Consider the following 27,686-nt stretch of genomic DNA (forward strand, 5'->3'; position numbering starts at 1 on the left):
CTCTCTATCCGAGTCCTACTAACCCTAAACCTGTTCTCATCCCTCCACCTCTCTCTATCCGAGTCCTACTAACCCTAACCCTGTTCTCATCCCTCCACCTCTCTCTATCCGAGTACTACTAACCCTAACCCTGTTCTCATCCCTCCACCTGTCTCTATCCGAGTCCTACTAACCCTAACCCTGTTCTCATCCCTCCACCTGTCTCTATCCGAGTCCTACTAACCCTAACCCTGTTCTCATCCCTCCACCTCTCTCTATCCGAGTCCTACTAACCCTAACCCTGTTCTCATCCCTCCACCTCTCTCTATCCGAGTCCTACTACCCCTAACCCTGTTCTCATCCCTCCACCTCTCTCTATCCGAGTCCTACTAACCCTAACCCTGTTATCATCCCTCCACCTCTCTCTATCCGAGTCCTACTAACCCTAACCCTGTTCTCATCCCTCCACCTCTCTCTATCCGAGTCCTACTAACCCTAACCCTGTTCTCATCCCTCCACCTCTCTCTATCCGAGTCCTACTATCCCTAACTCTGTTCTCATCCCTCCACCTCTCTCTATCCGAGTCCTACTAACGCTAACCCTGTTCTCATCCCTCCACCTCTTTCTATCCGAGTCCTACTAACCCTAACCCTATTCTCATCCCTCCACCTCTCTCTATCCGAGTCCTACTAACCCTAACCCTGTTCTCATCCCTCCACCTCTCTCTATCCGAGTCCTACTAACCCTAACCCTGTTCTCATCCCTCCACCTCTCTCTATCCAAGTCCTACTAACCCTAACCCTGTTCTCATCCCTCCACCACTCTCTATCCAAGTCCTACTAACCCTAACCCTGTTCTCATCCCTCCACCTGTCTCTATCCAAGTCCTACTAACCCTAACCCTGTTCTCATCCCTCCACCTGTCTCTATCTGAGTCCTACTAACCCTAACCCTGTTCTCATCCCTCCACCTGTCTCTATCCGAGTCCTACTAACCCTAACCCTGTTCTCTTCCCTCCACCTCTCTCTATCCGAGTCCTACTAACCCTAAACCTGTTCTCATCCCTCCACCTCTCTCTATCCGAGTCCTACTAACCCTAACCCTGTTCTCATCCCTCCACCTCTCTCTATCCGAGTCCTACTAACCCTAACCCTGTTCTCATCCCTCCACCTCTCTCTATCCGAGTCCTACTAACACTAACCCTGTTCTCATCCCTCCACCTCTCTCTATCCGAGTCCTACTAACCCTAACCCTGTTATCATCCCTCCACCTCTCTCTATCCGAGTCCTACTAACCCTAACCCTGTTCTCATCCCTCCACCTCTCTCTATCCGAGTCCTACTAACGCTAACCCTGTTCTCATCCCTCCACCTCTCTCTATCCAAGTCCTACTAACCCTAATCCTGTTCTCATCCCTCCACCTCTCTCTATCCAAGTCCTACTAACCCTAACCCTGTTCTCATCCCTCCACCTCTCTCTATCCAAGTCCTACTAACCCTAACCCTGTTCTCATCCCTCCACCTCTCTCTATCCATGTGGCCGTTACTTATCCCGAGTCCCGAGTACAGAGACCCCCCACATGTGGCTGTTACTTCTCCCGAGTACAGAGACCCCCCACATATGGCCGTTACTTCTCCCAAGTACAGAGACCCCCCACATGTGGCCGTTACTTCTCCCGAGTGCAGGGACCCCCCACATGTGGCCGTTACTTCTCCCGAGTGCAGAGCCCCCCCCCCCACATGTGGCCGTTACTTCTCCCGAGTGCAGAGCCCCCCCCCACAAGTGGCCGTTACTTCTCCCGAGTATAGAGACCCCCCCACATGTGGCCGTTACTTCTACCGAGTACAGAGACCCCCCCACAGGTGGCCGTTATTTCTCCCAGGTGCAGAGACCCCCCACATGTGACCGTTACTTGTCCCGAGTGCAGAGACCCCCCACATGTGGCCTTTACTTCTACCGAGTACAGAGACCCCCCCCCCACAGGTGGCCGTTACTTCTCCCAGGTGCAGAGACCCCCCACATGTGGCCGTTACTTCTCCCGAGTGCAGAGACCCCCCACATGTGGCCGTTACTTCTACCGAGTACAGAGACCCCCCCACAGGTGGCCGTTATTTCTCCCAGGTGCAGAGACCCCCCACATGTGACCGTTACTTGTCCCGAGTGCAGAGACCCCCCACATGTGGCCTTTACTTCTACCGAGTACAGAGACCCCCCCCCCCACAGGTGGCCGTTACTTCTCCCAGGTGCAGAGACCACCCACATGTGGCCGTTACTTCTCCCGAGTGCAGAGCCCCCCCCCCACATGTGTCCGTCACTTCTCCCGAGTACAGAGACCCCCCACATGTGGCCGTTACTTCTCCCGAGTGCAGAGACCCCCCACATGTGACCGTTACTTCTCCCGAGTACAGAGACCCCCCACATGTGACCGTTACTTCTCCCGAGTGCAGAGCCCCCCCCCCCCACATGTGTCCGTCACTTCTCCCGAGTGCAGAGACCACCCACATGTGGCCGTTACTTCTCCCGAGTGCAGAGCCCTTCCCCCCCACATGTGTCCGTCACTTCTCCCGAGTACAGAGACCCCCCTCATGTGGCCGTTACTTCTCCCGAGTGCAGAGACCCCCCTCATGTGACCGTTACTTCTCCCGAGTACAGAGACCCCCCACATGTTGCCGTTACTTCTCTCGAGTGCAGAGACCCCCCACATGTGACCGTTACTTCTCCCGAGTACAGAGACCCCCCACATGTTGCCGTTACTTCTCCCGTGTGCAGAGACCCCCCACATGTGGCCGTTACTTCTCCCGAGTGCAGAGACCCCCCACATGTGGCCGTTACTTCTCCCGAGTGCAGAGACCCCCCACATGTGACCGTTACTTGTCCCGAGTACAGAGACCCCCCACATGTGACCGTTACTTGTCCCGAGTACAGAGACCCCCCACATGTGGCCGTTACTTATCCCGAGTACAGAGACCCCCCACATGTGGCTGTTACTTCTTCCGAGTACAGAGACCCCCCACATGTGGCCGTTACTTCTCCCGAGTACAGAGACCCCCCACATGTGGCCGTTACTTCTCCCGAGTGCAGGGACCCCCCACATGTGGCCGTCACTTCTCCCGAGTGCAGGGACCCCCCACATGTGGCCGTTACTTCTCCCGAGTGCAGGAACCCCCCACATGTGGCCGTTACTTCTCCCGAGTGCAGAGCCCCCCCCCCCCCACATGTGGCCGTTACTTCTCCCGAGTGCAGAGCCCCCCCATCACACACAAGTGGCCGTTACTTCTCCCGAGTATAGAGACCCCCCACATGTGGCCGTTACTTCTACCGAGTACAGAGACCCCCCCACAGGTGGCCGTTATTTCTCCCAGGTGCAGAGACCCCCCACATGTGACCGTTACTTGTCCCGAGTGCAGAGACCCACCACATGTGGCCTTTACTTCTACCGAGTACAGAGACCCCCCCCCCCACAGGTGGCCGTTATTTCTCCCAGGTGCAGAGACCCCCCACACGTGACCGTTACTTCTCCCAGGTGCAGAGACCCCCCACATGTGGCCGTTACTTCTTCCAAGTGCAGAGACCCCCCCCCCCCCACATGTGGCCGTTACTTCTCCCGATTTCAGAGCCCCCCCCCCACACACAAGTGGCCGTTACTTCTCCCGAGTATAGAGACCCCCCACATGTGGCCGTTACTTCTACCGAGTACAGAGGCCCCCCCACAGGTGGCCGTTACTTCTCCCGAGTATAGAGACCCCCCACATGTGGCCGTTACTTCTACCGAGTACAGAGGCCCCCCCACATGTGGCCGTTACTTCTCCCGAGTGCAGAGACCCCCCACATGTGGCCGTTACTTCTCCCGAGTACAGAGACCCCCCACATGTGGCCGTTACTTCTACCGAGTACAGAGGCCCCCCCACAGGTGGCCATTATTTCTCCCAGGTGCAGAGACCCCCCACATGTGACCGTTACTTGTCCCGAGTGCAGAGACCCCCCACATGTGGCCTTTACTTCTACCGAGTACAGAGACCCCCCCACAGGTGGCCGTTATTTCTCCCAGGTGCAGAGACCCCCCACATGTGACCGTTACTTGTCCCGAGTGCAGAGACCCCCCACATGTGGCCTTTACTTCTACCGAGTACAGAGACCCCCCCCCCCCCCACAGGTGGCCGTTATTTCTCCCAGGTGCAGAGACCCCCCCACATGTGACCGTTACTTGTCCCGAGTGCAGAGACCCCCCACATGTGGCCTTTACTTCTACCGAGTACAGAGACCTCCCCCCCAACAGGTGGCCGTTACTTCTCCCAGGTGCAGAGACCCCCCACATGTGGCCGTTACTTCTCCCGAGTGCAGAGACCCCCCCACATGTGGCCGTTACTTCTACCGAGTACAGAGACCCCCCCACAGGTGGCCGTTATTTCTCCCAGGTGCAGAGACCCCCCACATGTGACCGTTACTTGTCCCGAGTGCAGAGACCCCCACATGTGGCCGTTACTTCTCCCGAGTGCAGAGACCCCCCACATGTGGCCGTTACTTCTACCGAGTACAGAGACCCCCCCCCCCCACATGTGTCCGTCACTTCTCCCGAGTACAGAGACCCCCACATGTGGCCGTTACTTCTCCCAGGTGCAGAGACCACCCACATGTGGCCGTTACTTCTCCCGAGTGCAGAGCCCCCCCCCCCACATGTGTCCGTCACTTCTCCCGAGTACAGAGACCCCCACATGTGGCCGTTACTTCTCCCGGGTACAGAGACCCCCCACATGTGGCCGTTACTTCTCCCGAGTGCAGAGACCCCCCACATGTGACCGTTACTTCTCCCGAGTACAGAGACCCCCCACATGTTGCCGTTACTTCTCCCGTGTGCAGAGACCCCCCACATGTGGCCGTTACTTCTCCCGAGTGCAGAGACCCCCCACATGTGACCGTTACTTGTCCCGAGTAAAGAGACCCCCCACATGTGACTGTTACTTGTCCCGAGTACAGAGACCCCCCACATGTGACCGTTACTTGTCCCGAGTAAAGAGACCCCCCACATGTGACCGTTACTTGTCCCGAGTACAGAGACCCCCCACATGTGGCCGTTACTTCTCCCGAGTGCAGAGGCCCCCCCCCACATGTGGCCGTTACTTCTCCCGAGTGCAGAGACCCCCCCCCCCCACATGTGGCCGTTACTTCTCCCGAGTGCAGAGACCCCCCACATGTGGCCGTTACTTCTCCTGAGTGCAGAGACCCCCCACATGTGGCCGTTACTTCTCCCGAGTGCAGAGACCCCCCACATGTGGCCGTTACTTCTCCTGAGTGCAGAGACCCCCCACATGTGGCTGTTACTTCTCCCGAGTGCAGAGACCCCCCACATGTGGCCGTTACTTCTCCCGAGTACAGAGACCCCCCACATGTGACCGTTACTTGTCCCGAGTAAAGAGACCCCCCACATGTGACCGTTACTTGTCCCGAGTACAGAGACCCCCCACATGTGGCCGTTACTTCTCCCGAGTGCAGAGGCCCCCCCCCCCCACATGTGGCCGTTACTTCTCCCGAGTGCAGAGACCCCCCCCACATGTGGCCGTTACTTCTCCCGAGTGCAGAGACCCCCCACATGTGGCCGTTACTTCTCCCGAGTGCAGAGACCCCCCACATGTGGCCGTTACTTCTCCCGAGTACAGAGACCCCCCACATGTGGCCGTTACTTCTCCCGAGTACAGAGACCCCCCCCCCACATGTGGCCGTTACTTCTCCCGAGTGCAGAGACCCCCCACATGTGGCCGTTACTTCTCCCGAGTACAGAGACCCCCCACATGTGGCCGTTACTTCTCCCAAGTGCAGAGACCCCCCACATAGGGCCGTTACTTCTCCCGAGTACAGAGACCCCCCACATGTGGCCGTTACTTATCCCGAGTACAGGGACCCCCCACATGTGGCCGTTACTTCTCCCGAGTGCAGAGACCCCCCACATGTGGCCGTTACTTCTCCCGAGTACAGAGACCCCCCACATGTGGCCGTTACTTCTCCCGAGTGCAGAGACCCCCCACATGTGGCCGTTACTTCTCCCGAGTACAGAGACCCCCCACATGTGGCCGTTACTTCTCCCGAGTGCAGAGACCCCCCACACGTGACCGTTACTTCTCCCGAGTGCAGAGACCCCCCACATGTGGCCGTTACTTCTCTCGAGTGCAGAGACCCCCCACATGTGGCCGTTACTTCTCCCGAGTACAGAGACCCCCACCACATGTGGCCGTTACTTCTCCCGAGTACAGAGACCCCCCACATGTGGCCGTTACTTCTCTCGAGTGCAGAGACCCCCCACATGTGGCCGTTACTTCTCCCGAGTGCAGAGACCCCCCACATGTGGCCGTTACTTGTTTTATGGGGCACAACGAGGTGCAGGAGGGAATGAGGGACCTGCAGCTGTCAGGATTTTAGTTTCCTCATCGGCCCATTTTGTAGGATATAAAATTTTTCGCTGTGTCAAAAAATGTATAAAAAATTTATTAAAAAAATTATGTGACGCCATTTTTTTTTTTTTGCTGAATGAGACCCTCTTTCCAGTGTCACCATTTGGGGTTGGTATCTATTTTTTCCTTCTTTTTTTTTTGCGTTCACCGTATAGTCTAATATTCTATGGGGCGATACGATTACGGGGAGACCATTGCTGAATAGATTTTCTTACATTTGACTAAATTTGCCAAATAAAACCCTAATGTGGGAAAAATCTCTCATTTTTGCATCGCCGTCATCCAAGTGGCATTACATTTTTACTTTGGCTATGGAGATGGTTGATGGCTTGTTTTTTGCGGGACATGTTGTACTTTGCACCAGTATCATTCTGGAGTACAGATGCTTTGTTGCTCACTTTTTATTGCATTTTTTTGTGGGATTAAATAGGAAAAATCATAATTTTTGGCAGGTTTTTTAAAGTTTATTTTTACGGCATTCATGTCTCATGGTATCTCCTCCTCCATGTTTCCTGGTATACTGGCCTGTCTCCTGGTATCTACTCCATGTCTCCTGGTGTACTGGATTGTCTCCTGGTATCTTCTCCTACTCCATGTCTCCTGGTGTACTGGCCTGTCTCCTGGTATCACCTCCTCCTCCATGTCTCCTGGTGTACTGGCCTGTCTCCTGGTATCTCCTCCATGTCTCCTGGTGTACCGGCCTGTCTCCTGGTATCTCCTCCTCCTCCATGTCCCCTAGTATACTGGCCTGTCTCCTGTTATTTGCTCCTCGTCCATGTCTCCTGGTGTACTGGCCTGTCTCCTGGTATCTCCTCCTCCTCCATGTCTCCTGGTGTACTGGCCTGACTCCTGGTATCTCCTCCTCCTCCATGTCTCCTGGTATACTGGCCTGTCTCCTGTTATTTGCTCCTCCTCCATGTCTCCTGGTGTATTGGCCTGTCTCCTGGTATCTCCTCCTCCATGTCTCCTGGTGTACTGGCCTGTCTCCTGGTATCTCCTCCTCCTCCATGTCTCCTGGTATACTGGCCTGTCTCCTGGTATATTCTCCATGTCTCCTGGTATCTTCTCCTCCTTCATGTCTCTTGGTGTACTGGCCTGTCTCCTGGTATCTCCTCCTCCTCCTCCATGTCTCCTGGTGTACTGGCCTGTCTCCTGGTATCTCCTCCTCCTCCATGTCTCCTGGTGTACTGGCCTGTCTCCTGGTATCTCCTCTTCCTCCATGTCTCCTGGTATACTGGCCTGTCTCCGGGTATTTGCTCCTCCTCCATGTCCCCTGGTGTACTGGCCTGTCTCCTGGTATCTGCTCCTCCTCCATGTCTCCTGGTGTAATGGCCTTTCTCCTGGTACCTCCTCCATGTCTCCTGGTGTACTGGCCTGTCTCCTGGTATCTCCTCCATGTCTCCTGGTGTCCTGGCCTGTCTCCTGGTGTCCTGGCCTGTCTCCTGGTATCTCCTCCATGTCTCCTGGTGTACTGGCCTGTCTCCTGGTATCTCCTCCATGTCTCCTGGTGTACTGGCCTGTCTCCTGGTATCTCCTCCATGTCTCCTGGTATCTCCTCCATGTCTCCTGGTGTACTGGCCTGTCTCCTGGTATCTCCTCCATGCCTCCTGGTGTACTGGCCTGTCTCCCGGTATCTTCTCCATGTCTCCTGGTGTACTGGCCTGTCTCCTGGTATCGCCTCCATGTCTCCTGGTGTACTGGCCTGTCTCCTGGTATCTCCTCCATGTCTCCTGGTGTACTGGCCTGTCTCCTGGTGTACTGGCCTGTCTCCCGGTATCTTCTCCATGTCTCCTGGTGTACTGGCCTGTCTCCTGGTATCTCCTCCTCCTCCATGTCTCCTGGTGTACTGGCCTGTCTCCTGGTATCTCCTCTTCCTCCATGTCTCCTGGTATACTGGCCTGTCTCCGGGTATTTGCTCCTCCTCCATGTCCCCTGGTGTACTGGCCTGTCTCCTGGTATCTGCTCCTCCTCCATGTCTCCTGGTGTACTGGCCTGTCTCCTGGTATCTCCTCCTCCTCCATGTCTCCTGGTGTACTGGCCTGTCTCCTGGTATCTCCTCTTCCTCCATGTCTCCTGGTATACTGGCCTGTCTCCGGGTATTTGCTCCTCCTCCATGTCCCCTGGTGTACTGGCCTGTCTCCTGGTATCTGCTCCTCCTCCATGTCTCCTGGTGTAATGGCCTTTCTCCTGGTACCTCCTCCATGTCTCCTGGTGTACTGGCCTGTCTCCTGGTATCACCTCCATGTCTCCTGGTGTACTGGCCTGTCTCCTGGTATCTCCTCCATGTCTCCTGGTGTACTGGCCTGTCTCCTGGTGTACTGGCCTGTCTCCTGGTGTACTGGCCTGTCTCCTGGTATCTCCTCCATGTCTCCTGGTGTACTGGCCTGTCTCCTGGTGTACTGGCCTGTCTCCTGGTATCTCCTCCATGTCTCCTGGCATCTCCTCCATGTCTCCTGGTGTCCTGGCCTGTCTCCTGGTGTACTGGCCTGTCTCCTGGTATCTCCTCCATGTCTCCTGGTGTACTGGCCTGTCTCTTGGTATCTCCTCCATGGCTCCTGGTGTACTGGCCTGTCTCCTGGTGTACTGGCCTGTCTCCTGGTATCTCCTCCATGTCTCCTGGTGTACTGGCCTGTCTCCTGGTATCGCCTCCATGTCTCCTGGTGTACTGGCCTGTCTCCTGGTATCTCCTCCATGTCTCCTGGTGTACTGGCCTGTCTCCTGGTATCTCCTCCATGCTCTGGAAGCAGAGATGATTAATAACTAGATCTGATGATATATTTCATGATAAATGCACACAGTTGCATTGTGTGGTGTAAGTGTTTGAGCAGTGTACGCACGGATGTGTATAGTACAGGTAGATTGTGTGCATATATGTTTGTGTATGTATCTAATGCAGGTAGATGTTATATTTGAGGGCGTTATATAAGAAGGAAATAATGTGCAACATTCCCCACCGGGGCCTAGCCCTTGAGGTGAGGCCTGGAGACAGCCGGGGCCCGCGGTACCGGAGTGGCTGGCGGTTGCGGCCTAAGCACGCTATTGTCACGGTGCTTGGTACGGGGGAACCGGAGGGCTGTCCTACAGCCTGGCAGGTCTCCAGCAGGTGGTGTTGGCAAGAAAAGATGAGGGAGAGGCTGCTATAGCGGATCTCCCTGGGGCAACCCCTTAATGTCCCGAGTGTGAGTCTCTGGGTGATGGACAGGGTGCCGGTGATGAAGGCAGCAGTATTAGCAGGGACCAGACGGAGACAGAAGTTGAAGAAAACAACTTACAGTTCTTTATTTGAACCGGCAGGAACCGCAGCAACGTGCCTTTAACAGGTAGATGGAGTGCTGAGATGTGAGTTGGAGGGAGCCTCAGGAGATAGTTCACCAGCCTGGATGTAGAGGGCAGGCTGGGAGGCAGCTGTGTCCTGGTAGGAAGCTTCAGCTTGTCCTGTAGGGCTTCAGGTATCACCTTTAAAGGTAAGATGATACCCCTTTCCACACTAACTCTAGTCTTAGACTCCACTCTTCAGAGGCAGGGGCTAGGCTCTTCCTGCTCTGGTATGGGCTAGACAGAGATTACTCACTCACTCACTGATCTCTAGGATTCTCCTACACTAGAATCTCTCTGAAGATCTCTCAGCTTACAGAGCACAGGATGTAACACATATCATTGGACAATAGCATCTTGCATCATACAAAATACTTAACCTCTGCCTTGCCAGGCAGGATTCACCACTGCAATATCCCCTATGTCCTATCAGGACCATGTAATGTGATGTGGATACATGCAGGTGGGACGTATTCGCAAACACTCCCTCGCCATTGCATCGGCGAGGGTGTTGCAAATGTATGGGGAGATATTTATATGAGAGCATTATATAACATTACTGAATAGAAGGGGGGCATATTTATGGGGTTTTATGTGAAAGTTGGTGATTTATGATTAGGGACAGTATATAACAGAGTATCACTTATATGGTTGATCAATATATGGTCCCTCTCCCAACATCTGTAGCCTCCCCGTGGACTCCATGACCTTGTCCTAGGCTCATGCCCATCCATTGCCCCTATAAAACCGCTGAAGTCATTGTGGCACCATGATGACCCCCAGGGACACGTTGGGCTCTTTAGGCCCCATTAGTCACTGCTATTTTAGTGAACTGGTGACGTCGTCAGATCTTTGTCTGATCCTGAGGAGTTGGATCTTCACTATCGGTTATTTGCCTTGGTATAATGTATCCGCGGATGGCGACTACAGGATATTTATATTAGTAGATTCTTTCCGTTCGCTCCACATCCCTTCTGGACTTGTTGTAATTCACTGCTGACAGTAAGTGCTTTACATCCTAATCTTAGCTGCTTTGTGTATATTCGGCTACATGACTTTTTTCAGATTTGGAATCATTTCAAGTCTCCAATATTTGCAGAAATAAACATATGTAGCTGAATCGGTTTATTCTGGGCTTACACTCTAGTTCTGTCTACCCTAACCCTACAATGACCTGTATCATCCATAGATGTTACTGACAATGCGTCTGTGTGTATGATGTGACGCCCCCATCTGTTGTCATCTGGTATGTGCAGTATCATGTCATCTGATGTTAGCTTCCTATATGGGCCGTTACACATTTTATACATATTTCTCAATAACGTTTTTGTGTCTAGACCTGAAGAATTATTAAACATGACAAATCAAGACTGAAACTTAATTACACAATAAAATCCACATCAACATGGCGAAAAGCTCCGAGGTGAAGATTGCTGTGTTTGGCCGGGCTGGAGTTGGCAAATCTGGTGAGTTTGTAAGGCCCGGACATATTATTAAAGGAAATCTACCATTTGATTTGATGCATTATGAATCAAACATAACCTGAGAATGATGTAGCTACACTGATGCAGAAACATATCTTGTTTAATCTCTGAGCTGAGTGGTTTTGCTGAAAAAACAATTAAATCATTATGATAATGAGGCTCCTATCATGAGATATGTCGCTCCTGTACCTGGCTCCAGCGCTTCTTCTCGTACATTAGTTATGCACTGCACCAGAGAGTGATGTAATAACTGTTGTTCCTGACAGGCAAAAGTAATCAATCCCTGCACCATCCCACAGCTGCAGTGTATGAGTGATCCAGCTCAGGTTGATTAGTCCTGTCCGAACTGTTCAGAAAACTCTGTGTAATGTGTTTATCAATGGCAGGCTGAAGCAATCCAGTAGCAGGGACTATACAGGACCAGGGGTGGTACACAGGAGGTGGAAGGTATGTAGGTGAGCAGGCTGGGAGTAGTAGTACCACAGCAAGCAGGTGCAGCATCCCCCACCGGGCCTAGCCTTTTCTTGGGGCCTAGAGGCAGCTGGGGCCCAGAATACCGGAGTGGCTGGCGGTAGTAGGTGCTGCTCGGTAGTAGGTGCAGCCCGGTAGTAGGTGCAGCCCGGTAGTAGGTACAGCCCGTTAGTAGGTTCAGCCCGGTAGTAGGTGCAGCCCGGTAGTAGGTGCATCCCGGTAGTAGGTGCAGCCCGGTAGTAGGTGCAGCCCCGTAGTAGGTGCAGCCCGGTAGTAGGTACAGCCCAGTAGTAGGTACAGCCCGTTAGTAGGTTCAGCCCGGTAGTAGGTGCAGCCCGGTAGTAGGTGCAGCCCGGTAGTAGGTGCAGCCCGGTAGTAGGTGCAGCCCGGTAGTAGGTGCAGGGAGATGGAGCTGTGTCCAAACTGTGGAAGCTTCAGCTCTGGATTAGAGTCTCCTGACTCTGTTCCTGGGATTGGGTTGTGTGACAGCACTAAAGGTCTCTCTGTTTACTCTAAGATTAAACCAGCCAAGGCTACATCCACACAGAACGTACCGTAGCATGGCGGGCACACGGCGGAGCCGGGGAGAGGGGGAGGGGTGAGCGCTGCTCATCCCCGCCCCGCTCCATAGAGTAACATAGGGCACGGTGCCGTATTCCGAGGAAAGATGGGACATGTCCTATCTTTGCACAGCTACGGAACGGTACCATACCACTCCATATGGCGCCGCGCGCCCATTGCCGGCCTATGGGGGACGTATATCCAACATATATACGTCGCCGTATATACATCCCCAGTTGGGGGATGCCAGTTGGCCCTGGCAAAAAATAGCCAGTTTCCTATGCTTTAGTGTACAAAGAGGAGGAGAAGGAGGACAATGAGGAGGAGGAGTGCATACATTATTCAGGTTGAGCTTCTTTCACCTGGTGGAGAATGAAAATCCGGAGAAATCCAGGCTTTATTCATCTTGATAAGCGTCAGCCTGTCAGCGCTGTCAGTCGACAGGCGTGTACGCTTATCGGTGATGATGCCACCAGCTGCACTGAAAACCCGCTCGGACAACACGCTAGCGGCAGGGCAGGCAAGAACCTCCAAGGCGTACAGCGCCCATTTAGGACGATGGTATGGTCAGCTACGTACTCCCTCACCATCTTTCTGTAAAGATCAGCACTACTCTGCCGAGACTGGGGACAGGTGACAGTGTCTTGCTGGGGTGACATAAAACTGGCAAAGGCCTTGTAAAGCGTACCCCTGCCAGTGCTGGAAAAGCTGCCTGCTCGCCTACTCTCCCTCGCTACTTGTCCCGCAGAACTATGCACTCTGCCGCTAGCGCTGTCAGAAGGGAAATACTGTTTCAGCTTGTGCACCAGGGCCTGCTGGTATTCATGCATTCTCACACTCCTTTCCTCTCCAGGGATGAGAGTGGAAAGATTTTGCTTGTACCGTGGGTCCAGGAGAGTGAATACCCAGTAATCGGTGCTGGAATAAATTCTTTGAACGCGAGGGTCACGGGATAGACAGCCTAGCATGAAATCTGCCATATGCGCCAGAGTACCAACGCGCAAGAATTCACTCCCCTCACTGGCCTGACTGCCCATTTCCTCCTCCTCCAACTCCTCCAACTCCTCTTCTTCTGCCCATACACGCTGAACAGTGAAGGACTGAACAATGGTCCCTCTTCTGTCTCGCCAACATTCTCCTCCTCTTCCTCCTCATCCTCCTCCACCTCCTCCGATATGCGCTGAGAAACAGACCTGAGGGTGCTTTGGCTATCAACAAGGGAATCTTCTTCCCCCGTCTCTTGTGACGAGCGCAAAGCTTCCGACGTCATGCTGACCAGAGAGTTTTTCAACAGGCCAAGCAGCGGGATGGTGAGGCTGATGATGGCGGCATCGCCACTGACCATCTGTGTTGACTCCTCAAAGTTACTCAGCACCTGACAGATATCAGACATCCACGTCCACTCCTCATTGTAGACTTGAGGAAGCTGACTGACCTGACTACCAGTTCTGGTGGAAGTTGACATCTGGCAGTCTACAATCGCTCTGCGCTGCTGGTAAACTCTGGATAACATGGTTAATGTTGAATTCCACCTCGTGGGCACGTCGCACAACAGTCGGTGAGCGGGCAGTTGGAGGCGGCGCTGCGCTGCCCTAAGAGTGCTGGACTTCCTTAAATGCGCACAGATGCGGCGCACCTTCGTGAGCAAATCAGACAGATTGGGGTATGTCTTGAGGAAACGCTGAACTATGAGATTTAACACATGGGCCAGGCATGACACATGGGCATGTGTCAGTCTGCCGAGTTGCAGAGCCGCCACCAGGTTACGGCCGTTGTCACACACAACCATGCCTGGCTTCAGGTTCAGCGGTGCCAGCCACAGATCAGTCTGCGCCGTGATGCCCTGTAATAGCTCTTGGGCGGTGTGCCTTTTATCGCCTAGGCTCAGCAGTTTGAGCACCGCCTGCTGACGCTTAGCGACGGCACTGCTGCTGTGCCTAGAGCTACCGACTGATGGCGCCATGCCCACGGATGGTAATTCGGAGGAGGAGGAGGTGGAGGAGGGGTGGGAGGAGGAGGAGGCATAGTAGGCCTTTGAGACCTGGAGCGAGGTAGGCCCCGCAATCCTCGGCGTCGGCAGTATATGAGCAGCCCCAGGGTCAGACTCGGTCCCAGCCTCCACCAAGTTAACCCAATGTGTCGTCAGCGACATATAGTGGCCCTGCCCGGCAGCACTCGTCCACGTGTCCGTGGTCAGGTGGACCTTGTCAGAAACGGCGTCGGTCAGGGCACGGATGATGTTCTCTGACACGTGCTTGTGCAGGGCTGGGACGGCACATCGGGAAAAGTAGTGGCGGCGGCTGGGGACCGAATACCGAGGAGCGGCCGCCGCCATGAGGTTTCAAAAGGCCTCGGTCTCTACCAGCTTATAGGGCAGCATCTCCATGCTAAACAACTTGGAGATGTGGACGTTGAGGGCTTGGGCGTGTGGGTGGGTTGCGCTATACTTCCTTTTGCGCTCCAGCGTCTGGGGTATGGAGAGCTGAACGCTGGTGGATGCTGTGGAGGATCGTGGAGGCGAAGATGGGGTTTTCGCACGGGAGGTGCTGGGGCCGTGGTCCTGGGCAGGGGGCTGACTAGCAGATGACACAGGGGAAGGAGCAGTGGTGTGCCCGGCCGGAGGTGAACGGGCTTGGTGCCATTGTGTGGGGTGTTTAGCATTCATATGCCTGCGCATACTGGTGGTAGTTAAGCTAGTAGTGGTGGAACCCCTGCTGATCCTGGTTTGGCAAAGGTTGCACACCACAGTCCGTCGGTCATCCGGTGTTTCTTTAAAGAACCTCCAGACTTCTGAAAATCTAGCCCTCGCCACGGGAGCTTGACTACGGGCAACATTTGGCGCTGATGCACCAGCTCTGGCCCTGCCTCTCCGTCTGGCCCCACCACTGCCTCTTCCAACCTGTTCTGCTATAGGACTCGCCTCCGTCTCAGAAGCACTGTGTTCACCCGGCCTATCAACCCAGCTTGGGTCTGTCACCTCATCATCCTCCGATCCCTCAGTCTGCTCCCCCCTCGGACTTCCTGCCCTGACAACAACTTCACCACTGTCTGACAACCGTGTCTCCTCATCGTCCGACACCTCTTTGCACACTTCTTCCACTACGTCAATAATGTCATCATCACCCACAGACTGCGACTGGTGGAAAACCTGGGCATCGGAAAATTGCTCAGCAGCAACCGGACAAGTGGTTTGTGACTGTGGGAAGGGTCCAGAAAACAGTTCCTCAGAGTATGCCGGTTCAAATGGGAGGGGGCAGACTGGGGGGAAGGAGGCTGAGGTGGAGGAGCTGGAGGAGTGCTGATTTCGGTGACATGGGTGGACTGCGTGGAAGACTGACTGGTGGACAAATGGCTAGAAGCATTGTCCGCAATCCACGACATCACCTCTTCGCACTGTTCTGGCCTCAACAGTGCTCTACCACGAGTCCCAGTAACTTGAGACATGATGAACCTAGGGAGTGTAGCTCTGCGGCGTTCCCCTGCTCCCTCATCAGCAGGTGGTGTCTCACCCCGCCCAGGACCACGGCCTCTGACCCCTGCAGTAGTTGGACGCCCACGTCCACGCCCTCGTCCCCTACCCCTAGCCCTCGGGTTAAACATTTTCCAAATTAAAGTGTAAACTTTTAATTTTTTTTTTTTTGTGTTTATTTTTTTTATTTTTATTTTTTTTTAAACAAAACGATGCTATCCTATTGCTATGGCTAGTTTCTAACCTACACTGACAGCACACAACTGGATTTTGTGCTGTGCCTGATGACTTTGAGCTATAAAATGAAATAAAGGTAAAAAAAAAATAAATCAGCAGACCCTGCCTAATTCTAATCAAACCCCTAATAAATTGTCCCACTTCGGTGTTTGAGGTGGATATGCGTGTCACTAAGAGCTAAACACAACGGTAGCAAGTCCCCCTGCAAATTCCTCACAATATGGTACTAGCTGCACTACTAATGCCAGCAAGCCCAGCCACAAGCAAATAAAAAAAAAATGTATAACGTTATTGTAGCCCTAAGAAGGGCTGTTGGGTTCTTGTAGACTCACTCCTGCCTAACACTATTCTAATATAACACCCTAACGCTTTCCCTGACCAGCAGCAGCTCTCTCCCTAGCGGCATCCAGACACAGAATGATCCGAGCAGCGTGGGCAGGGGCTAGTCTATTCCAGGGTCACCTGATCAGGCCAGCCAACCACTGCTATCCACGTGTAAGGGTACCACGTCATGCTGGGTGGAGTGCAGAGTCTCCTGGCTTGTGATTGGCTCTGTTTCTGGCCGCCAAAAAGCAAAACGGCGGGAGATGCCATTTTCTCGAGCGGGCGAAGTATTCGTCCGAGCTACGAGCAGTTTCGAGTACGCTAATGCTCCAACCAGCATCAAGCTCGGACGAGTATGTTCGCTCATCTCTATTTCAGATTATTTGAGAGTTGTTTTGAGGAGCCCATGATGCCTCCTCAGAGGAGATTCACCTGAAATACCTTTTCTCATACACCTGACTATGAAGTACAAAGCTCAATGAGGTCACCAACAATTTATTGCTTCAGTAAGTCAGTAAAAAGTAGTTTGGAGGATTCAAATCAGGCAAATGATAAGGGCCCAGACTTTTGCACCTGTCACATTTTGTTTCATGCATATTGCACATTTTCTATTAGTACAATAAACCTCATTTCAATCCTGAAATATTAATGTGTCCATCAGTTATTAGATATATCTAACTGAAATAGCTGTTGCAAAAACCCAAATTTTAAAAATGATTAAGATTAATAGGGTGCCCAAACTTTTTCATATGACTGTACATACACTCACACACATATACATACACACATATACTGTACATACACTCACACACATATACATGCACACATATACTGTACATACACTCACACACATATACATGCACACATATATTGTACATACACTCACACATATACATGCACACATATACTGTACATACACTCACACACATATACATGCACACATATACTGTACATACACATATACATACACTCACACACATATACTGTACATACTGTGAGACACTGAAGGGGTTAACTGTGGATGGGCGGTATGTTTCCCCTAGGTTTTCCTATTATGCTAGGCCTTAGTGCTGAGGTTGTGTTGTCCAGCACCTTGGACACAGGTGGTGGGAACAGCCTAATCAGCCTGCATAAAGCTGCTGAGCAGAGCTGAGAGTGTTGTCTCTCTCTGAAAGGAAACTGGAGAGCACACAGCCCTGACCCCTGACCTCTGTGCCTGGAGCAGCAAAGTCTTTTTGTTAGTGGTGAGTTAGAGAATCACTGTATAGTTAGCACCCTGACGGGTAGGATATTATTTGTTTTGATGCCTGAATGTGACGGCTGTTTTATTTTGTTCCTGCTGCAATAAACGCAGGCTAGACCTGTTTTGGACTGTACTTTGGTGTCACTGTCTTGAACTGCATCACAGCACCCCGCTACCACGGTCTCTACTGGGCCAAATCTCCCACATATGGTGCTTCGGATTGCGGGCAGTTCAAAAGACACACACCTGAAAGGCTCGCTACATCCTGCAACATTGCATGGCCTGGGTGAAAGCAGCAGGCAAATTGCAGGATAAAGCCAAGATGGAGGACTTTATTAAATACCTGCAAGAGGAGGCCAGAGCTAATCGGCAGCAGCAGCAGGAAGAGTCCCAGGCTAATTGACAGCTGCAGCAAGCCATGCTCCAGCAACAGCGGGAAGAGTACCGAGCCATGTTCCAGCTGATGATGGAAAAGTTTTCTGGCGTTATGGCAGCACCGCAGGCGACGACTACTAAGGGGTCCCATACTGGTTTGCAAGGGTACCCGGTTGTCCAGCATTCCGCACGGGCTGCAGTGCAGAAGGCCTTACAAAAGATGACGGCGACCGACGACGTGGAGGCGTATCTCACTGTGTTCGAGCGAGTAGCTGAGCGAGAGGAGTTACCAGCTGAGCAGTGGGCAGATGTCCTGGCACCGTTCCTGACAGGCGAATCGCAGAAGGCTTACCACTTACTACGAGTGAAACGGAGGCCCGTAAGTACCCCCAGCTAAAGGCGGAGATTCTGGCTCGTCTTGGGGTCACCGTTCAAGTTCGTTCCAGATGGGTCCACCAGTGGGCATACTCAGAAAAACTACCCCCACGCTCCCAAATGCATGACCTGATCCATCTTGTCCGGAAGTGGCTACAACCGGAGGACTGCACCCCAGCACAGATGGTAGAGAGAGCGGTTCTCGACAAGTTCACCCGTTCTCTGCCCTCTCGGCTCCAGCGATGGGTTGGAAAGGCCGGTCCCACAAATGCTGAGGAACTCGTGTCCCTAGTAGAGAGATATCGGGCTACGGAGGATCTTCTACTTACCTCTCCCACACGAAGCAGTGCCAGTGACAGGGTCACCAAACCATCTGGTAAGACTGCTACTGCGGAAAAGGGGAGACAGGTCAGGTTGGGAGGGGGTTCATTGGGGGGCGTGGATACCCAGAAACCCAGTGAGGCTCGTGACAGAGGTCATAGCCGTATCCAGTGCTGGCGATGCCATGAAATGGGCCATATTGCTGCCAACTGTCCACTGTCAGTGGAGCCAATGGACTGCAACCAGACCCGGCGAGTGTCACTGTTTGCCCGGCCGGTTATGGCAGCCGAGTCGGTCACGGATGCAGAACCCCAAGTGTGTCACACGGTGGAAGCCTTGCTAGACTCAGGGAGTCTGGTCACCCTGGTGCGGGGAACTTTGGTTGATCCTGGACTATACAGTGGGCGGAAAGTGGGAGTATTGTATTGTATACATGGGGACACTCGCGAATATCCCACTGCTGTCATCAACCTACATACACCTTGTGGTACTATTACCCATGAAGTGGGGGTGGTGGGGACCCTGTTTCATGAGGCTATTATCGGCAGAGACTTACCGGTGTTTTGGGACCTTTGGAGACGAAGACCCACCTCAGGTGCTATTGCAGATAATGGACATCAGGTATGTCCGGCCTTGGCCCCTGAACCCTTTGAGGCCAATGTACCCACACCAGCAGTAGGGGTGACCCCATGTGATGAATTCTCTCCCCTAGAGGTCCTAGCTGGTGAGGTCGAGGGCCACAAGGAGGTAGCCGACATGCCGGACCTTGAGATTTCCCGTGAAAATTTTGGGGCTGCACAGCTACAGGACCCTACCTTATTTAAAGCACGGGAGAATGTTAAAGTGATAAATGGGGTACTCCAAATACCAGGGGCTGACAAAATATACCCCCGAATGGTGATTGTTGGGGAACTGTTGTACAGGGTTGACCAGGTACAGGGTGAGGAGGTTGAGCAACTTGTAGTACCCCAATCTCACCGTAGGCTGGTGCTAGATTTGGCACATAAACACGTGGCGGGAGGGCACTTAGGTGCTGAGAAGACCCGAGAGAGGATCCTGCAGAGATTTTTCTGGCCCGGGGTGTGGGAGGAGGTAAACCGGTATTGTAGCTCCTGCCCTGAGTGCCAACTTACTGCCCCGGTGTCCCACTTCAGGAGTCCTCTGGTCCCGTTACCAATAATAGAGGTGCCGTTTGAACGGATTGCAATGGATTTGGTTGGCCCCATAGTCAAGTCCACAAGGGGGCACCAGTACATCCTGGTTATCCTGGACTATGCTACGCGGTATCCGGAGGCAATCCCGTTAAGGAACACCTCCTCCAAAAACATTGCTAGGGACCTGTTCCAGGTATTCTCCCGCACAGGCCTCCCCAAGGAAATCTTGACTGACCAGGGTACCCCATTCATGTCTAGAGTAATGAAGGAGATGTGTAAATTACTGCAGGTTAAACAGCTCCGCACCTCTGTATATCATCCTCAGACAGATGGCCTGGTCGAGAGGTTTAACAATACCTTGAAGCGGATGCTAAAGAGGGTGGTCACCAAAGATGGGAAGGACTGGGATTGTTTGTTGCCTTATTTGATGTTTGCCATACGTGAAGTTCCCCAGTCCTCCACGGGTTTCTCACCCTTTGAACTGTTATATGGCCGTTCCCCACGTGGGCTTTTGGATGTAGCTAAGGAGACCTGGGAACAGGAAAGGACCCCCCACCGTAGTGTGATTGAACACGTCTCCCTTATGCAGGACCGCATAGCGGCAGTAATGCCCCTTGTAAAGGAGCACATGACAAGGGCACAAGAGGCCCAGTCTAGGGTCTACAATAGATCAGCCAGACTCAGGGCCTTTAACCCAGGCGACAGAGTGTTAGTTCTGGTGCCCACCGTTGAGAGTAAGTTCTTGACGAAATGGCAAGGTCCATATGAGGTCATGGAGAAAGTGGGGGAGGTTAACTACAAGGTATATCAGCCGGGGAGGAGGAAACCCAAACAGATATACCATGTGAACCCCTTTGGGCTACATGGGGCTCCCGCCACATTCCAGAGGTTAATGGATCTCGTGCTAAAACCTCACCGGAAATATGCCTCCGCCTACCTGGATGACATCATAGTCTATAGTAACGATTGGGAGAGTCATCTAGCCAAGGTACGAGCAGTGGTAGACTCCCTGAGGGCAGCAGGGTTAACAGCAAACCCCAAAAAATGTGCACTTGGTCTGGAAGAGGCCCGTTACCTGGGGTACCGTATTGGGCGAGGTGTCATCAAACCCCAAGTAAATAAAGTGGAGGCGATACAGCAGTGGCCACGACCTGTGAGCGAGAAACAAGTGAGGGCTTTCCTAGGCATAGTGGGCTATTATCGCCGATTTATTCCTGATTTTGCTACCATAGCGGCACCCCTGACTGACCTGACCAAGGGTAGCAGGTCGGTGATGGTAAAGTGGAGTGAAGAGGCTGAGGGGGCGTTTCAGCGACTGAAGACGGTTTTGTGCGAGGGACCGGTACTGATCACCCCTAACTTCACCAAGACCTTTATTGTGCAGACTGACGCTTCGGACGTGGGCTTAGGGGCTGTACTGTCCCAAGTAGTGGAGGGTGAGGAACATCCTGTGACATTCCTGAGCCGCAAGCTCACACCTCCTGAAAAGAACTATAGTATAGTTGAGAGGGAGTGCTTGGCGATCAAATGGGCTCTGGAATCCCTGAGGTATTACTTGATAGGGCGACAGTTTACGCTAGTAACCGATCACTCTCCCCTCACCTGGATGAGTCAGGCTAAAGAGAGGAATGCCAGGGTCACAAGGTGGTTCCTAATGTTACAGAATTTCAAGTTCACGGTAGAACATCGAGCAGGAAAGCTGCATGGGAATGCTGATGCGCTGTCTCGTACCCACTGTCTGATGGCCAAAAGTGTTCACCCCCACAGGGTCAAACAGAGGGGGAGGGTATGTGAGACACTGAAGGGGTTAACTGTGGATGGGTGGTATGTTTCCCCTAGGTTTTCCTATTATGCAAGGCCTTAGTGCTGAGGTTGTGTTGTCCAGCACCTTGGACACAGGTGGTGGGAACAGCCTAATCAGCCAGCATAAAGCTGCTGAGCAGAGCTGAGAGTGTGGACTGTACCTTGGTGTCACTGTCTTGATCTGCATCACAGCACCCCGCTACCACTCTCTACTGGTCTCTACTTGGCCAAATCTCCCACAATAAACATATATATACACTCAGTTTTATATTTAAATGAGATGCAATAAAATCAGATGCGATGATATTGGATGATAAGGAGGTCAGTCCGCTCCACCTGGATGCTGTCACCCCTCTGTCTTGCCCAGTGTCTGGTAACTTCACTTAATGTCATGACTTTTTGTGGCTGATGCCTTGACAATGTACATTGTGTTATGTCCGGTCATTAAACATGGAATTTCCTAATGTCCATTTTTTTCCAGCTCTTCTGGTGAGATTTCTAACCAAACGATTCATTTGGGAGTATGACCCGACCTTAGGTAAGACCCAGACATAGATGTCTTATTGTAATAACTTCTGCATTCTATTATTTTCTTGGGTAAATCAATTTTTTTATAGAACTCTTGACTGAATGGTTAAAGCTGTAGGATCCAGTGTCCCAAATAATTCATTTATTGTCTATTCTATTGGTTCGGAGCTACAAAATGAATACGTTTTCCCACTGAGAGATAATATTCCAATGTACTAAAGTCTTAGACAAACTAGACATGAATAAGGATCTTCTAGATAATCTGAGCCTAGTGCATCATACTGTAGATCTAATATGGTCCATATGGAATAGATGTTCTATTACAGTGGTGGCGAACCTCTGGCACAGGTGCCAGAGGCGGCAATCAGAGCCCTTTCTGTGGGCACTCAGGCCACCGCCCCAGCACACCAGACAGGATTCAAAGAATCTTCCTGCAGTTCCAAGCTACTTAAAAGATGCTGCTTTCAGTCATATTTCGATACTTACTTTGCTATTTGGGACTGTAGGAAGAGGGAGAATAAGTAGAAAGGGCCGAATTATCACGATTTTCTCTGTGTACAGAGGGACACTGGAAGAAGCTAAAATGATGAAAATTTTCCATCTTTCTACTGTGTTGCTGTCCTCAAGAGGCCAATATGATTGAAAGTTGTTGAAAGGGAGTAATAAGTTACAGCTTTAATTTTTGTTTGGCACCTGGCAATAAATAAGGGGGGTTTTGGGTTGCAGTTTGGGGACTCGGCCGCTAGAAGGTTCACCATCACTGTTCTATTAGATGAGACCCTGATCCTGTGCCCTATTCATGTCAAGGGTTAGGGATAGTGAGAATTTTTAGCAGGGGTAACGTGCCATAAACAGGACCTGCTAAAGAGGATGAGACTGGAGGAAATCTTTCCTTCATACCTGATCTCAGTGAAATTTCTATTCTTCGTTTTCATTCACAATCAGCGATGCAGAACATGAACAATTGTGTAAATGAGTCCTTTCTCACGATAGGAGTTATTAGGGTATCCTTCAGATCTTAAGGCATTAGCAGTGTTGGGGGCTACCACAGGGGTAGCTGCTGAGTGACATGTTCCCATCAGAGTTACTGGGGGTTTGGGCCTAGTATCTCAGCTTCTACTTCCTCTACACGTAAGTTGCTCATCTCTGCTCTGAGCACAGCTTGTTATATCCCTGGTCATGTGATGTCACACAGGTGCACAGCTCATTGTATCCCTGGTCATGTGATGTCACACAGGTGCACAGCTCATTATATCCCTGGTCATGTGATGTCACACAGGTGCACAGCTCGTTATATCCCTGGTCATGTGATGTCACACAGGTGCACAGCTCGTTATATCCCTGGTCATGTGATGTCACACAGGTGCACAGCTCGTTATATCCCTGGTCATGTGATGTCACACAGGTGCACAGCTCGTTATATCCCTGGTCATGTGATGTCACACAGGTGCACAGCTCGTTATATCCCAGGTCATGTGATGTCACACAGGTGCACAGCTTGTTATATCCCTGGTCATGTGATGTCACACAGGTGCACAGCTTGTTATATCCCTGGTCATGTGATGTCACACAGGTGCACAGCTCCTTATATCCCTGGTCATGTGATGTCACACAGGTGCACAGCTCATTATATCCCTGGTCATGTGATGTCACACAGGTGCACAGCTCGTTATATCCCTGGTCATGTGATGTCACACAGGTGCACAGCTCGTTACATCCCTGGTCATGTGATGTCACACAGGTGCACAGCTTGTTATATCCCTGGTCATGTGATGTCACACAGGTGCACAGCTCGTTATATCCCTGGTCATGTGATGTCACACAGGTGCACAGCTCGTTATATCCCTGGTCATGTGATGTCACACAGGTGCACAGCTCGTTATATCCCTGGTCATGTGATGTCACACAGGTGCACAGCTCGTTACATCCCTGGTCATGTGATGTCACACAGGTGCACAGCTTGTTATATCCCTGGTCATGTGATGTCACACAGGTGCACAGCTCGTTATATCCCTGGTCATGTGATGTCACACAGGTGCACAGCTCGTTATATCCCTGGTCATGTGATGTCACACAGGTGCACAGCTCGTTATATCCCTGGTCATGTGATGTCACACAGGTGCACAGCTCGTTATATCCCTGGTCATGTGATGTCACACAGCTCTAATTACTCTCTATGATACTAATGGCTTGTGCAGCGGCGTGTTCATCACATGACCATGGACAGATTACTAACATGGAAGCTTTCTATAGAATGACAGCAAGCAGAGATCTAGAAAACCATGAGGAAAATATATTAGAAAATGTTATCACTTTTCCTTACACAAATGAATGACTCCTTTATCTCTATACCATAACCCTATCCTACCATCCCCGCTGGTTTATCAGGAAACCCAAACCATAGCAATAACCCTAATCATAACTTAACCCTAACCTAAACCCTGACCAAACCCTATCGATAACCCTTATTCAAGCCCTTACCCTTCCCATCCCCATTGGAAAGAGACCAAAACTTTAACAATAACCCTAACCCTAACCATATCTTACCATTTCCACTTGTCTCTCAAGATACCCTGAGAATAACCTTAAAGGGAACCTGTCACCAAGAATGTCATTTTAGCTGGGGACAGATTCCAATGGCCTTTGCTTTACTAATTTAAAAAATACTTATGTGAGAAACATTTCAGTAGTTTATAAAAGTTTCTATCTCATTTCGTGGATCCCTGCCAGCAGCGTGTAGCGAGTCCCTAGGATGGGGGCAGCTGCAGCATGTGTGTGCCTGTGTCTCAGTCTCCGCTCCCTGGATGGAGTGGAATAGAGGAAGAATATATGAGGAGACACAGTCACACAAAGGCTGACCGTCTGCAGCGTCCCCTGCCCGCGCACGCCCCACTTCAGAGTAGTGATGGGAAGTCCTGCTCTTCTAAGTGAGCTAGATCATTAGGCTCAGTTCACTAATAAGAGACGGCTCTTCCTGCTCTTTATAGGACACCTTTCAAGGCCGGATTATAGGAAGGGGGTGCCCGAGGCGCACGCCCCGGGGCCCCAACACTTTGCTCTAAATGAAGCCCCCACAAAATGTGGGCAATTCGGGCGGTCACATGACCTCCCACATCGCCTACAGTGTATTTGGAGCCGGGCTCCCCGGGCCGTGTCCTGCAGATGTGCTCCGATTTCTGTCAATGGCAGAGAGAGAGCTCTGCCATAGACGATCGTCGGAGGTATACAAAGATGGCGGTGCCCTGCTGCTCCTCTGATGTACAGACACTGACTGAGACCTTGAGGGAAGGGAAGGAGGTCGGCGAGCATAGCGGGAATGATGGAAGGTGAGTACAATATTATTATTTTATATAGGAGTGTATATATTTATAATAGGAGTCTGTAGACAGTTATAGGGGACTCTATATAGCAGCTATAGGGGACTGTATATAGTAATTAAAGGGGACTGTATATAGTGATTGCTGGGGGAGCTGTATAGTGATTTGCTGGGGGAGCTGTATATATAGTGATTGCTGGGGGAGCTGTATATATAGTTATTGCTGGGGGCTGTATATAGTGATTGCTGGGGGAGCTGTGTATATATAGTGATTGCTGGGGGGCTGTATACAGTGATTGCTAGGGGCTGTATATAGTGATTGCTGGGGGAGCTGTATATAGTGATTGCTGGGGGCTGTATACAGTGATTGCTAGGGGCTGTATATAGTGATTGCTGGGGGAGCTGTATATATAGTTATTGCTGGGGGAGCTGTATATATAGTGATTGATTGGGGGCTGTATATAGTGATTGGGGGCTGTATATAGTGATTGCTGGGGGAGCTGTATATATAGTGATTACTGGGGGAGCTGTATATATAGTGATTACTGGGGGAGCTGTGTATATATAGTGATTGCTGGTGGCTGTATATATAATGATTGCTGGGGGAGCTGTACATATAGTGATTACAGGGGGAGCTTATACAATGATTGCTTGGGGAGCAGTATATACAGTGATTGCTGGGGGAGCTGTATATATAGTTATTCCTGGGGGAGCTGTATATATAGTGATTACTGGGGGAGCTATATATAGTGATTGCTGGGGAAGCTGTATATATAGTGATTGCTGGGGGAGTTGTATATAGTGATTTGCTGGGGGAGCTGTATATATAGTGATTGCTGGGGAAGCTGTATAGTGATTGCTGGGGGAGCTGTATAGTGGTTGCTGGAGGAGCTGTGTATATATAGTGATTCCTGGGGGAGCTGCATATAGTGATTGCTGGGGGAGCTGTATAGTGGTTGCTGGAGGAGCTGTGTATATATAGTGATTCCTGGGGGAGCTGTATATAGTGATTGCTGTGGGAGCTGTATAGAGTGATTGCTGGGGGGCTGTATACAGTGATTGCTGGGAGGGGGGCTGTATATATAGTGATTGCTGGGGGAGCTCTATATAGTGATTGCTGTGGGAGCTGTATACAGGGATAACTGGGGGAGCTGTATATAGTGATTGCTGGGGGAGCTGTATACAATGATTGCTGGGGGAGCTGTATATAATGATTGCTGGGGGATTACGGTTGGTGGGGGCCCATATACACATGTGAGAGACACAGACATCAGCTACACAAGTACCTGACATGTCCTCTCCTCCTATACACATGTGAGAGACACAGACATCAGCTACACAAGTACCTGACATGTTCTCTCCTCCTATACACATGTGAGAGACACAGACATCAGCTACACAAGTACCTGACATGTTCTCTCCTCCTATACACATGTGAGACACAAACATCAGCTACACAAGTCCCTGACATGTTCTCTCCTCCTATACACATGTGAGACACAGACATCAGCTACACAAGTACCTGACATGTTCTCTCCTCCTATACACATGTGAGACACAAACATCAGCTGCACAAGTACCTGACATGTTCTCTCCTCCTATACACATGTGAGACACAGACATCAGCTACACAAGTACCTGACATGTTCTCTCCTCCTATACACATGTGAGACACAAACATCAGCTACACAAGTACCTGACGTGTTATCTCCTCCTATACACATGTGAGAGACACAGACATCAGCTACACAAGTGCCTAACATGTTCTCTCCTCCTATACACATGTGATAGACACGGACATCAGCTACACAAGTACCTGACATGTTCTCTCCTCCTATACACATGTGAGAGACACAGACATCAGGTACACAAGTACCTGACAGGTTCTCTCCTCCTGTACACATGTGAGACACAGACATCAGCTACACAAGTACCTGACATGCTCTCTCCTCCTATACACATGTGAGACACAGACATCAGCTACACAAGTACCTGACATGTTCTCTCCTCCTATACACATGTGTGAGACACAGACATCAGCTACACAAGTACCTGGCATGTTCTCTCCTCCTATACACATGTGAGACACAGACATCAGCTAAACAAGTGCCTGACATGTTCTCTCCTCCTATACACATGTGATACACAATCATCAGCTACACAAGTACCTGACATGTTCTCTCCTCCTATACACATGTGTGAGAGACAGACATCAGCTACACAAGTGACTGACATGTTCTCTCCTCCTATACACATGTGATAGACACAGACATCAGCTACACAAGTGCCC

The 27,686-nt window shown here is 51.4% G+C and overlaps 1 protein-coding gene across 2 annotated transcripts in view; it reads left to right on the top strand.

The window, feature by feature from the left end:
* The window catches only part of LOC140125905 (ras-related and estrogen-regulated growth inhibitor), a 102,976-nt gene that overhangs the window by 31,924 nt on the left and 43,366 nt on the right, over positions 1-27,686 (top strand). For both annotated transcript variants that reach the window (XM_072144803.1, XM_072144802.1), the window contains exons 2-3: positions 11,073-11,201; positions 22,034-22,090. In XM_072144803.1, coding sequence (XP_072000904.1) covers positions 11,141-11,201; positions 22,034-22,090 — 118 coding nt within the window. In that variant the 5' untranslated portion in view covers positions 11,073-11,140. The remainder of the gene's footprint in view (positions 1-11,072; positions 11,202-22,033; positions 22,091-27,686) is intronic.

Source organism: Engystomops pustulosus, chromosome 4 (assembly GCF_040894005.1).
Source record: "Engystomops pustulosus chromosome 4, aEngPut4.maternal, whole genome shotgun sequence".
NCBI lineage: Eukaryota > Metazoa > Chordata > Amphibia > Anura > Leptodactylidae > Engystomops > Engystomops pustulosus.